General features: G+C 38.6%; 1 protein-coding gene across 2 annotated transcripts in view; it reads right to left on the reverse strand.

Annotated features, from left to right (window-relative positions):
• sestd1 (SEC14 and spectrin domains 1) overlaps window positions 1–14,778 on the reverse strand; it is an 84,129-nt gene that overhangs the window by 38,395 nt on the left and 30,956 nt on the right. For both annotated transcript variants that reach the window (XM_052016534.1, XM_052016528.1), the window contains exon 6: window positions 8,721–8,834. In XM_052016534.1, the coding sequence (XP_051872494.1) occupies window positions 8,721–8,834 (114 nt within the window). The remainder of the gene's footprint in view (window positions 1–8,720; window positions 8,835–14,778) is intronic.

Raw genomic sequence — 14,778 nt, forward strand, 5'->3', positions numbered from 1 at the left:
GAGGGTAATGAATCTGTGGAATACATTGCAACAGATGACTGTGGAGGCCAAGTCATTGGAAATATTTAAAGCAGAGGTTGATAGGTTCTTGATTAGTAACAGTGTCAAAGATTATGGGGAGAAGGCAGGAGAATGGGGTTGAGGGGGAAAAGTAAATCAGCCACGACTGAATTGCAGAGCAGACTCAATAGGCCAAATGGCCTACTTCTGCTCCTATGTCTTATGGTGTTTTAAAAACTAATCAGACACCTGTTTGGTGCAGCTATTTATGCCCAATTGGTTAAACGCTACTGGAGATAACATTCAATTTCATGAAAATTTAAAAATCTTCTCATCACCCTCATTTCTCATTCTTAGATAAGCTTGTGAATTCATCTGAAAGCAAAAAGCTGCAGATACTGGAAATCTGAAATAAAAACTAAAAATGCTGGAAATACTCAGGTGGTCAGGTATAGCCCTAACAGAAAAGGAGGGATGAAGTATCATTCAGCTGAAACATGAACTTTGTCTTTCTCTTTGCAAGGGATGGCCATTTAGATGCTTCCTAACTGCATCACCAGCATCTTTTTGTTTCTGGACTTATCAAAACATAAAATTTTGGAAGGACCTGTCTACATAGATGCCATGGCTGGCTACAAATTGCCCATCTGCCTTTCTGAGGCAGAAGCATTTCTTGGCTTATTCTCTCTTTTGGGACTTTGTAAATATCATTCTGGTTGTTCAACTATCATGAAGACTTCCATCACCTTCTGTAAAGTTATCAGGTTTGATCTCTTCTAGATTCTTGGTGTTATTTTTCAAACTACTTCATCCTTATCCCCAGATAATTCTGAAGGCGGAAAGAAAAAAGATCCAGCCCGTGATAATCTTTGCATTCCCAAGTAGCCCATAGGTCTCTCCATCACAAAGCTCAAATGATTCAAAGATTTTTAAAAATTCTTTAATATACTGCCAGCTCTTGATTAACCAGTGGATCACTTGCAAGCTTGCAACTTAACTTACTGCATTAATCTTGCACAGTTTAAGCAGTATTGATTGGTGTAGGTAAGTGGCAAAAAGAGTCAAAGGAGCACGAGTGAATAAATTGCAGGGCTACAGCAAAATAAGGAGGGAGCAAACGGGACTGATGGGATTTCTCTACTGTGAGTTAGCATGGACTCAATGGCCTGAATGACCTGTGTTGTAACGAGTAAGCGAAAATAAAGACATATAGTTGAGGTACCATGCACACAAACGCTCATGGAACTATGTAACAATAAAAGATTAAATACTGAAAAAAAATGCTGCAAATTGAGAAGCAAACAAATTCATTTGAAAAATGGAAAAATCAGATCTATAAAGTTGTAACTGTATTAGCTCCAAATTAAGATCTGTATTGACTGTAAGATCAATACATACAATTCAAATTAATCCATGTTTATGTTAATTTATATTTGTCATGCTTATTATGTACTGTGATACTGCTACTACAAAAAGCTAATTTTCATAGCATTTATAACTTGAGTATGTACCCCTATAAAAATAAATTTGAACTTGATGTGAAGGTTAAGTTATACATATATCTAAATACCTGCAAGGTTTGAGAGAGCTTGAGCTGAAAAATGGTACCTCTGTAAAACAAGTGCCAGTGGAACACTGAATCTGTAAAAAGATGGATCATGACAAGGCAGTACTGAAGTTTGTGCCTCACATTCCAGTGTACCTGTAATCAAAGGGCTGGCCAGAAGATGGTCTTGCTTGTGCATGTTGCCCATTCTCATTTTATTAGAAGGCTTGCTGCATCAAAAGATAAAGATTTTTTTCCCATGATTTTTTTTCCTGTTATCCAAGCTGTGGCCAGGAGATGATTGCATGTCTTAAAATAATCTATCAATCTGGACTTGTACTAAAGCATGGGGAATGATTTGAAATCTTTTCTGGAAGAAGCTGCCAGCTCTGGATACAATTTACACAATGGGCAGAATAGTGAGTGCAATAAAACCAAATCAGGCTGATCAGATCTTGGAGCAAAATCTTTCCAGAGGTTAAAAACCTGGACAAGGAAGAAATTTCAGCAGCAGACCAAGCAAAAACTATACAGAAAACTGATGAAGGTGAAATCACCAGTGCTTAAAATATTGAGGTGTGGCTGAATGTTGATTGCAGTGAATCTGGATGCGAGTTGTATTCTGAAACTTAGTTTTTCATTCCAAAATGTGGCATGCACTAACTTTGACAAGTACAAATATGAAAAAGCCAAGTCAATCAATGAAACAAACATAGCTATTTTAATAAATAAAATACAGTGCAACACTCATGATGCCTTTTAACATGTTTACCAATATTTGTGATTTTGCATTATCCTTTAGTGGCTCTTCACCACTGAAAAATCCCAAGTTGACTGCAATTTCCATTACTTCCCTGGTATTAATTCAGACTCTCATAAAGTAACAATTTCCTATACATTGTATATCCACATATTCTATAGCCACTCCTCTATCTGGGAATGCATTCCACATATTAGCAATTCTTTGCAAAGGAATTTCTGCTATTTGTCCTAGTTTTTCTTATTATTTACCCAAACTCATATTTCCTTCATCTATTCATAAAATTTATCTCTGTACAACATTTAAATATTTCTTTGATTAGTAACCAAAATTGGACTTGGTTCTTGGGCTGCAGATTGATCAAAGCACAATATAGTTTGAGCATGGTTTCCCCGAATTCAATGCATTGTTGGTTTTGTTGACTTTAAATCTGCATTGCCTGAGCACAGGACACAATGGACAGGATCATTCAAATCCAGTTTATGGCCTGTGTATAATTTCTAAAGCAGTACTAACATTTTGCAGCCTTCTGCATCCAATTGCCCTGGAGGCCTGGCTGCAACAGCTGTCCTCGAGCAGTTTGTGCGTGTTGTTCCAGATTTCCAGCATCTGTAGTCTCTCTTGTGTATGCAACAGCTGTCTGCAAGACAGAATGGTCCATAAAGGGGGACTTGGTCTCAACAGGACCTGCCCCCAGACTATCCGCTAGACTTTTGACAGCTGTCAAAAATATCTAAAAAAACTGTTCATATAGATTTTTAAAAATTAAAATAAAAAGATCACAAAAATTGCATCAAGTCCTGGATTTTAATGAAAATCAAACTACTTTCCTTTTTAATCCAAGTTGGTGACCCCATTCAAATACTTACAGTACCCATGGCTGGCAGATATGTTTGTGGAGTGGCGAGCTGATCCATACACTGCAGTTCTCTACTGGACTGGCAGTTGAAGATCAGTACAATCCAGCCTATTCTGCCTACAAAGATCCCCTAGTTTCTCTCAATATTATGCATGTAGCAACACTACAAGTTGTTGGTGAGACCACAATTGGGAATGCTTAGGAGTATTGGGCTCAGTTCTGGTCACTGAGCAATAGGAAAGGGTTGGAATTTGTGTAAAGCTGGAAAGGATACAAACAAATTCATAAGGATGTTACTGGGACTGGAGGGTTTGAGTTAAAAGGAGAGGCTGGATAAACTGGGACTATATTCCCTAGAGCATATGAGGCTAAGGGGTGACATTATATGGGTATATAAAATCAAGAGGGGCGTAGATAAGGTAGATGGCCAGTCTTTTTCCTCCAGGGTAGGGCAGTCGAAAACTATAGATTTTAGGGTGATGGGAAAGATTATAATAGGACCAGAGAGGCAACATTCCCCTCCCCCCCAGACCACAGAAGATGGTGAGTATATGGAATGAGCTGTCAGAGAAAGCTGTAGAGGCAGGTACAACTACAATGTTTAAAAGGCATTTGGACAGGTACATAGAAGGAAAAGGTTTAGAGGGATGTGGGCCAAACAGGCAAATGGAACTAGCTCAGATCGACATCTTGGTCAGCATGGACAAGTTTTGCCAAAGAGCCTATTTTGCCCTGTATGACTTCATTACTCAGAATAATTTCAACACAATTTACTGAGCACATGTGGTAACCATATTGTTTTGTCAGTTCCATGTCTAAAACTGATCTTCATTAGAGTTTGTCTGCATTATTTCTGACCACTTGTATATTCTCATCCGAAAGTTCTGAGCTCTCTTCTTCACTCCTATTGTCCCTTCTAACTTAACAAAAGCTATTTGCAGTAAGTTTCTTAATTTGTGTAACTAACACAACTTAGAAACAGTCATGAATTATCCTGCTGAAAGCTGCTCAATTCCAGAAAACCAAAATTAATGTAGATGTTGCAGAAAATGCTGGAAATATTCAGGTTAAATTGCATTGGAGAATGTGCAAGCATGACAGAACAAGCAGGGGATGAGCAGAGAGTGTCAACAAGTACCCACTGCATTCTGCCTTTTAAGAATTTCTTGTCCTTTCTCAGTTTATCGGAGCTTTACGGCTGATTATATCCTTTCATGCCAAGTTGTCACTGGATGGTCAGTTTCAAATTTACCGAAACCTCAGAATCCAGAGACTCCCTCATCACAACTATCATCCAAAACAAATGTACACACAGGGATTCTCACGACATTACATGATGATTATCATCTTTTCCTGTGGAACTTAGTTTTATCAAAGTCATAAATTTTACTTTGTGAAGGGGTGGGGTGGGGTGAGGGGAGGGGGAAGGGAGGAAAGAGACCAGGTCGCCTTGTGAAAATAATCTATTAGAATATTTAGCATCTCATTCCTGCCACCCATTTCCAGCCACTGAATTCTTTTGTAGGTATCTCATCTTTATCCAGTCCACCTTTTTAAATGAAATCCAGACAATAATGTACTTGTCCTTCCAATAGCTGTACTAATATGACTGAATATTCATCTTCAATAGTCTCAATGCTATGTTAAGCTATTTGACTAAATGAACCTTTGCCTAGGACTCAACCAAATTATTAAACTTTCTGTATGTTTGTCACATTTGGTAACACATCTCTAACTCTAAGCTTGCTGTTTCTCAAATTGTACAGGGCTCTCTGGGTTATGAATGACCTAATTTACAGAAATCTGACTTTACACAAACTCCTCATACCTTTTTAAAGCATTTTCAAGCTAGTAATAATAAATAATGTTTCATGGTATTCATTAATGACTAAATATAGTACACGTTCCATTAGTTTAATTATGGATAGTGCTAGGGTGATTATTCAATAAAATTAAGGAATAGCAAGTGTATGTAGACAAATGCGATGTGGGTAGCTATATAAAATGGACATGTCTAACACAGAGAGAGAGGAAAAAAAATAAAAAAGTAAATAAATCGGCTTATGGACAGTTCCCAGGAACTGAACCTTTACTAACCAGGGGACTGCCTGTATTTATCCTGTTCACTCACCATTGGTGTTGTCAAGATGTTCCCTTCCAGTGAAACTTTCTCTATCAACTTGAAGTTAATCCTGTATTTCCTTGAAGTTAACCCTTTCAAAGTAATATAACAGCCCCTTTATCTTCAGGGCATTTAAACATCCATTCCATGGAGCTGTTCTTGAAGACTGAGCTATTTTCATTTCCAGTACAATTTCTGGATCATAATTGTAAGACTAAGATCAGCACACAGTCTTATGGCTTCCTAAATACATTGTATAATGTAATACACAAATGCTTCATGACATGCATTATCTCGACCCTGCTTATTTTTTTATTGTGTGCATTTTCTTGATTCAGGAAACTCACTAGTAAAAATATACCACTTTCAAATAGTTCCCTCCACCCCCGAGTCTTCATTGTTTGTCTCATTTTCATAACAATCCCACGAAGGTCTTTTATGACAGCTCTTTCAGACTCTTTGCCTGACTGCCAGATTAAGTACCATTTCCTAGAGTTGTCTACACTTCTGACATTTCAAATATTGCAGTTGCACATCAATACAAAAAGACAAATGCAGAGATATTCATATATATACAGCTGAGGATGAATTGCTTCCACTCTAATTCTGTGCAACCCAAGGTGGATGATGAAATTAATGAGGAGTCCTCACCCAAGAAAGACGGACTTGCCTTTGAAGGAGTGCAGCAAAGATTCACTGAACGTATTCCATGGATGGTAGGTTTGCCATATGAGCAGTCCAAGACTGTATTCTTTAGAGTTCAGTGGAACAAAAAATTCATCAAAACATCCAAAACTCTTTAAGAGCTTGACAGGCTAAATACAGGAAAATATTTTCCCTTGCTGAGGTATCAATGACCAGGAGGAGCAGTTTCAGGATATGGGGTACAATAACATAAGAACACACAAAAATAGGACCAGGCATAGGAAACTTAGCCCCTCAAACCTCCCCCATTTAATAAGAACATGGCTGACCTGCCCCAGGCCTCATCTCTTTTGTGCCAATTCTGTATAGCCTTCTATTCACCAATCTTTCAAAAATTTATCTACCTCTTCTTTTAATTCCTCCAATGAACTTGCCTTGCCTACAACTGTCCAGGGAAAAGAATTCTAGGGATTCATCGCCCACTGCAAGTCTCTCAAAGTTTTAAATGACCCCTCTTTATCTTGTAACTATGTCCCCTCTCATTTCAGATCCTTCCACAAATGGAAACATCTCAATATCTACCTCAGAGATCAAATTTCTTTTGCTGTATGCAATAGGACAACTCTCTTATCTGAGGAAGTAGCATGGACTACATCTAATGGAAGTATATTCTTTCTTAAATAAGGGGACCAAACCTGTGCACAAAACTTAACAGGTAGACTGTTTGGTACTGAGATGGAGAAATTTCTTCACTCAGAGCGTTAGGAACCTTTGGAATTTTCTACCTGGATGCCAGTGCCTGGATCAAGACTGTTGCAACAAGGTCTCTGTTGAAGCAGGGTGCTGGAAGTGTCAAGGGAACATTCCAAGCATTTCATCAGGAGTACATCTTCATAGGTCTTACTTCTTTCACACCCCATGCTGATCTCTTCCTTGTCCCTGATATGTACACGTATTAAATTTCTATTTCCATACTCTGTGTCTACCTTGTGCACTGAAATCCTTGGGATCCAAATACCTACCTACCATAAATGATCCATCAAGTTTAAATGATTCTTAATTACCACTGATGTCACAAGTATTCTGGCTTTTACAGGCTTGCATCTTTCTCAAAATAACCCCTACTATTTACAAAAGTAACATTATATATAAAAAAAAAGTATTTCATAGATTCCTCAAGACAAATATGAATCACATCAACATGCAGGAGACCATTGCCCAGGATAGAACTTCAAGGATACCACTAAACTACAACCTCAAATGCAACAAGTAGTGGGTAGAATAATTAAAAGCATATTGCAAACTGGATCAACAATTCAGACCCACCCATCCAACTCAAAAGTCCAAAGCAGAGTCTGCAAATTCCAATTCTACCTTATCAGCCTTCAGACCCACAGATGAAATATTACTCAAGAGATAATCTCAACTACTACAGATTGCCAATGAAAGAATTATTAAAATGTGGTATTATGCAATTTTATATTTGCTTTAGCTGGCTCCAGATTTTTAATCTACTGTTGGAGAAGATTGTTTAAGCCAGAAAATGTTAAGAGTTGCGATAATTCTGGCCTGCAATAAAATGCATGTTATTGCATATTCCAATTAATTTTTAACAAGTTAAACAATTTAACCCTTGAATCACTCTAACCATCAGACTGAGAAATAATTAAACTTTAAATAACTTAACCTGACAACTCCCAAACAATAGGAGATAAAAAAGTGCCTGGAATGCCTTGAAGTTGACAACAATTAGCACCTGCAAAGAGATTGCCAGCTTCTCCAGCAAAAAATTGAAAGCAGCGATACTTTTAGCACCCAATATATCCTAAATCTAATTTGATCAAACAACCATGAAATTTACTATTTAGATCAACACAATGGTGCAGCTAGTGGAGATGCTGCCTCACAGCTCCAGCAACCCTGGCTCAATCCTTTCTTCTGGTGCCATCTGTGTAGAGTTTGCATGCTCCTTCCATGGCCATGTGAATTTAACCCATGTGATCTGATTTTTTCCCCCACATCCCAGGAATGTGTGGGTGGTCAGTTACTTGACCACTGTAAATTGCCCACTGTTGTATGAATGAATGGTAGAATCAGGGAGGTGGAAGGTGTGTGGAGTAGTTGTTGGGAATATGGGAAGAATAAACTACAATTGGGTAGGATTAGTGAAACAATGGGTGCTTGATGTGTGGTATAGTGCCGCAAAGGGTCTGTTCCCATGCTGGATCTTTCTATTACTCTAAATTATACCTTACTATGCAAGAACACAATTAATAAACTAAAAGGTGCAATACTAATAAGTTGATTATGTTTTCTTACAAACCTTGGTTTTTCTAATTCTTTCAAGTTCTAGGAAAAATAATTATGTTCCCATCACCAAGACTAAGTTTAGTTAGTTCCTGAAAAGTAACTTCTGCTGTACTGAACAGCAATCCTTCAAATACAAATTCAGTAAAGCATAAATTAAAAAAGTCAAAAGGCAATAAGTGAGCAAATTATTGCAGACCAAATATATTAATATGCCCTACACTTACAAAAAATTGTAGTTTTCAGAAAGAGAGTAATCTACCTTCTGAAACAATTGTTAAGGACATCCTATAAATGTTTAAAATCTTTATCATTTCAATTCGTGGACAGAATGAACATATGGCATTGCTGTTATTTATTACCATTATTAGAACCTAGTTTTTAATTTCTAGATTGACTGTGTAAAAATGAATGCAAAATAATTTTGCAAGTTGTGAACCAGTGTTAATATAATATATGGAGAACACAAGTGTTCACATACCTCAAATCCCAGTCGATCTTTTTCTTTCCAGAAGCAGAAATGAGTCACTTTCTTGTCCCAGAACTCATCTGGTTTCACCACACACACTAGAGACACTTCAGCAGGAATCACATTCTGGATAACAGAAGAAAATCTGTTAAGACTTTCACATATGGAGGTTATTGTCAAGTATATATTTTTCACTCACAAATTTACAAATACTGGAAATATTACCTTCAATAAAAAAATACTTGAACAAAGAATGAGTACAAATGAGATAGTTCATAGCAGCCACAAGCTGCAAAAACTTCTCCTAAACTGCCAAGCAGTTGAACACTTGATTCACGTGACCGTAACATCACTTGAGTTAATCATTCTTGATTCATACATTTAATTAGTGAATGGAAACTAATGTTTGAGCTGTCACTTTCCACTGTAAACAAATAAGAAAAAGCTAAATAAAATTAGTTTCAGTGTTAGGATGAAGCAAGTCATTTATTCCTTTATTATTTGGATGAGAGATAATGGCTTGAAATTTCATGTATTTGTGGCACTTTTGCACCCAAAAATCATCTAAATTTGGACAGAAGTTATACCAGTTTTCCCATACCAAAAAGCAGCAAAGTTCCCAGATGTACTTTCTTTATTTCTACTTCAAGTACTTAATTTAGATGGCAAATTGCATTTGTGTAGATGGGCCAAATGGCCATTTCTGTGCTTGCAACTCTATGACTGTATACTGTATATTTCAATCAGTGACATTGTAAATCTAAGTATACTGTCCTGGAGTTCTCTTCAGTTGCAGCAACAGGTACATGCATGATCACTGCACAAATGCTGTGGCACAAAAGAAAGTAGAATTCTGGACATAAAATTATGGAGCCAAATGTTTATATTTCTCATCCATTACATTTTCTATCTGACCAAATTCCACCCAAAATACTGACCTTTGAATTGCAACGATTCTCTAACTATACTACAGCAATGAATACTGACAGAAGCAAGAGTCAATGAGCCTACAAGATTGCTGATAGTGTGAACAGCAATTAATGCAGTTGGGAATTAGGCATTAAGAAAATATTTTGCCATTCAAACAAAGAAAGCTTTGGAATTTCTTCTCATTACCCATGGAAATATGATACCACCAGGAGATTTAGATCCTTATTGGCCCTCCCACAGCAAGGGTTTTTCCCCACAGATAACAACACAAATCTCTTTTAATACTACACTGTCTCCCCAGAGCAGTTAAGTGTGCTGTTCTTTCGTCTCTGTGAATATTCCCCTTCCCCCCCCCCCACCGCCCCCCCAAGGTGAAAGACCAGGGTCAGCATTACATGACGGTTAACTGCTCCTGTGGTTCAAGGGTTTTTGGAACTGAGACAATGTTTCCCTCATTGTAACTTGCTGCTGGAATAGACTCACTTGCAGGAGATTGACTCTACCCACCTGGAGTGCAAACCTATTCTCTCATTGATAATTGATGAGATCAATGTCTGACCTGACAGTCATTATCAGATACTGATACAAAGGTTCTCACAGTTTATATTCCAGGCACCAAGGCCTGGAACCCAATTCCCAATGTATAGTCAGTTTCTTTCTGATAATTCACAAAAATTTACAAACAGAACAATACAGCACAGGAACAGGCCCTTTGGCCCATGATGTCTATACTGAACATGATGCCAAATTAAACAAAATCCCTTCTGCTTATACGTGATCCATACACCGCCATAGCCTGTATATTCAAGTGTCTATCCAAAAACCTCTTAAACGCTACTATTATATCCACTTCAACCACTGGCAGCCTGTTCCAGGCCCCTACCAGTCCGTGTAAACAAACTTGCCCCAGACATGTCCTTTAAACTTTCCCCCTCTCACCTTAAATGCATCTCCTTTACTATTTAACATTTCTATCCTGGGAAGTAAAATCTGACTGCCTACCCCATCTATGCCTCTCAACTTTATAAACTTCTATCAGGTCTCCCCTCAGCCTCCAACACTCCAGAGAAAACAACCCAAGTTTGTCCAGCCTCATAGCTCATACCCTATAATCCAGGCAGCATCCTGGGAAATCTGTTATGCACCCTTTCCAAAGCCTCCACATCCTTCCTGTAATGGGGCAACCAGAATTGCACACAAGTGCGGCCAAATTCTACAAAGATGCAACATGACTTCCTTACTCTTATACTCAGTGCCTTGACCAATGAAGACAAGTATGTAGATGCCTTCTTCACCACCCTATCTACTTGCGTAGCCACTTTGGCTTGGACCCCAAGATCCCACTATACATCAATGCTGTTAAGGGTCCTGCCATTAACTGTATACTTTCCCCTTACATTTGACCTCCTATGTCCTCAGCCTTCTGCTACAAAGTGGTACATTAATGGTCAGTCCTCCAGGTCATTGTGCTCTGCAAATGACTGGGCAGCACCCTTCCAATTTCCACATGAAGAGTCGCTGGTATAAGAAAAAGTGAAAGTACGAAGAGATCAGAGGCAGGAGCATGATGCAAGGTATTAGTCCAACACTCATGGGTGAACTTGATGTATTCTTTATTGCACTCAAAAACAAAACGATGCTGCTCTTCCGGTTTCATAACTTTTTCATATTATCGTCTATGAACATACATATGGACATTAACAAGAACAGTGTGTTCAGCTGTAACATTGAACCTTTCCCCTTAAACCATGCACCTCAAATATGAAAATCAAATCAATTGGACAACAAGGGATCAATGCCATCAGGAGCAAGAACAAATTAGTAGAAGTAAAAAGAATAATTTAAAACAGTGGGAATGATTTTAATATATCACATTGTCTTTCTGTTCTGCCTATGAAAATATAATGTCAAGTAATCAAATATCAATGCAACTTCCTAGATTCAATACAATAAATATTTGACATTGATTTTTTTTCTGTTATGATTTTACTATATCTAACCAACAAGATATTAGTTTTACAAGTGATATTTGCATTGCATGAATGCTAACAGCAGATTTCAGTAGTTTAATTTTGTATTTGTGCATGCTCTACCTATTCTCAGTGCATGATCCAATAAACTGGTAAGCTTATTTCAAACTATTGGATAAGATCATGTTACAATTTCAGATAGTGACAAGTTCATTGAATCCAACAGTACAGAAAGCAGCTATCTGTTCCACGCATGTCCAAATTACTCAAAACAGTAAAATAAGAAAATGTGCAGACAAATAAAAAGGACAATTCCAACCAAAAGGTACAAGATTCAAAATATGAAAAAAAGTCTAGATAGTAGTTGCAACAGATCTAGAGCAGTGGTTTTCAACCTCTTTTCATGCTGCGACCCCCCAGAACATGTCCTTGTTAGGTGGTGGACCCCCAAAGCCCACAAAATCAAACAATCGATAATTCATGCATATAACATTTAAATTACTGCACATAGGCCCTACTGAAATAGTGACTATTTCAATCACTGATAATTACCAGCGGTGTCTTTCAGTGTTCAGTTCAATGTGAAAGTTGTGCCTGCTTTGCACTGCAGAGTTTGTCCAAACATGACAGTATGTGCGACAAACATACGCGTATGTCATCCCCAATATTCAGTCTTGATCTGTATTTGGTTTTCATGGCAGTGACTGCAGAAAATGCTATTTCGCACAAGTGGTTGCAAATGGTAACAGAACATTGACGGCTTTGCCGGACAGCAGTGGATACTCCTGGGAACATGCTATCCAGAATGACAACAGTGACATTCGGTTGAACTGCAAGCGCAAAGTCCTGTCAGATGACAGTTCAGCCAATTCTTCTCATTCACATCCAGTTAAATCAGTAAGCACGCATTCAAACTGATTTCGAATCCAATCAAACATGCTCGTGTCATCGTCGCCGAAATACTCATGGAAATAATGTGACAGCTGTTGAATATGGTTCAAAACAATGCTCGCAATGGCCTCTGTCTTAGTCTCGTTCACTGTCAGAAAGTCAGGCAGCAACGGAAACATATCCTAGACGCCTTACTTTCATCTTCCTTTCCAGATATGGAGTTTTTTCTGGAAGGCATTGATTTTTGTCATGCATCTTCAGAACATTTGAGCCAGGTCCTTGCAATGATAAATTTAAGCTGTTCAAAATGTTGAAAATATCTGCAAGATAAGCTAATCTGGCAACCCACGTCTCATCTGTCAAGAACTGTACCAATGATCCGTTATGCCCATTTAGAAAAATGAGCAGTTCATCTCGCAATTCATATACACGCTGCACAACGCAGCCTCGTGACAGCCATCTGACTTCTGTATGTAGCAACAAATGCTTATGCTCGGCTTCCATTTCACGGCATATGTTTTCAAACAAACGACGACTTGAGCGGCCTGGCTTTGATAAAGTTAGCGATTTTAATGTACGTGGAAAACACATCCACAAGATTTTCATCCATATCCTTTGCAGCCAAAGCCTCACGGTGAATCATGCAGAGGGTTTCTGCTACATGTGGAGCTACTTCTTTCACTCGTGCGACTAGACCTGACTTCCGTCCCGTCATTGCAGCAGCACCATCCGTGCATACTCCAAAACACTGTATCCACACCAATGCCGATTGTACAAAAAGTGTCAAGCACATGGAAAAGTTCTTCACCGGTTGTACACCCTGGGAGCGCCTTGCAAAACAAAAAGTCTTCCAAAGCCTCTCCTTCGAACATAAACCAACAACAGCAATATCGAACATAAACCAACAACTGTGCAGCACTGGTAACACCAGTACTTTCATCGAGCTGAATCGCAAATCTGACTTGCTGAAGACGTGCCATCAGCTGGCTCTGTATATCTTCCACCATATCACCAATTCTTCCGCTTACTGTGTTATCAGACAGTGGAATGGCTTTCAGTTTTTGACTGCATTCTTTTCCCAGTACAACTTCGCACATATCTACTGCTGCAGGCAGTATAAGCTCTTCTCCAATTGTGAGAGGCTTTCTGGAACGTGCTATTTGTAATGCTACCAAATATGATGCGCGAAGAGCCTTCTCATTTACAGTGGTGCAGGCTGTCATTTTGCCTTTCTGCTTGAGGTACAGCTCCTTTTGCCACTCAAAATATTCCTTCGGTTTACTGGCAATATCTGGATGCACTGTTGTTAAATGGTGCTTCAATTTCGCTGGTTTCATTGCATCGTTGGACAGTGTTTGCAAACACACAACACAGAGGTTGGTCCGCATTTGTCCCCACTGCGATGAAGCCATATGAAAGGTATTCTGGATTGTACTTGCGTCGTTTTCTCTTTCGGTCACCCTTATCCCCTTCGTCATCAGAATCTTCTGGTTTCGGGTCAGCTTTTCTCTTCAGAAATTTCTCCATACTCAGCAATACATGCTGGACAGTTTAATTACTATTACTGATAAACAAAATTATCAAAACTAATCTAAAATTTACACGCTTGCGCACTTTTCATTTAACAGTGACGTCACTGTGGAGTAAATGCACAGTAAGCAATATTATTAAGGCACACCAACAACATCACTCAGTCTAGCTAACACTACAGTGCACAACAGAATAGTGAGTAGTGAACACTACTGACTACACAAATCCAATATTAAGTGGCAGCTTACCAGAAGGGAACACCGTCTAAGTCTCTAAGATTGTTGCCTATAACAGACAGAACAGATATGGCCGATTTTCTGAATAGTGGAAAACTGGAGCAAGCAAGTAAGCTACATCTTTGTAACAGGTCGCTTTTCCATTTTTTTTCTTGGCTTGCTCGCGGACTCCTTGACAACCCGCCGTGGACCCCCAGGGGTCCGCAGACCACAGGTTGAAAACCTCTGATCTAGAGGACAATGCTAACCCAGACAAAGAGTCAGCTCTTCATGCCCTCTTACTGACTTGACACATTAACCCTGTTTTTCTCTCTAAAGATGCCCCTTAACCGGCTGAGTTTTTGCTTTTATTTCAAAATTAACCTACATTGTTTCTCCGAGAAATACTTAATTTTGTGCTTGACAACAGTCTCTTGTAGTTTTCTCCATCAATGAAATTTATATCGAATGCTCTGCATTAACAATTTTATCCCTCTATACTTTCTTGAACTGGAGTGCAACATTTGCAACTTC

The sequence above is a fragment of the Pristis pectinata genome, chromosome 1 (assembly GCF_009764475.1).
Source record: "Pristis pectinata isolate sPriPec2 chromosome 1, sPriPec2.1.pri, whole genome shotgun sequence".
NCBI lineage: Eukaryota > Metazoa > Chordata > Chondrichthyes > Rhinopristiformes > Pristidae > Pristis > Pristis pectinata.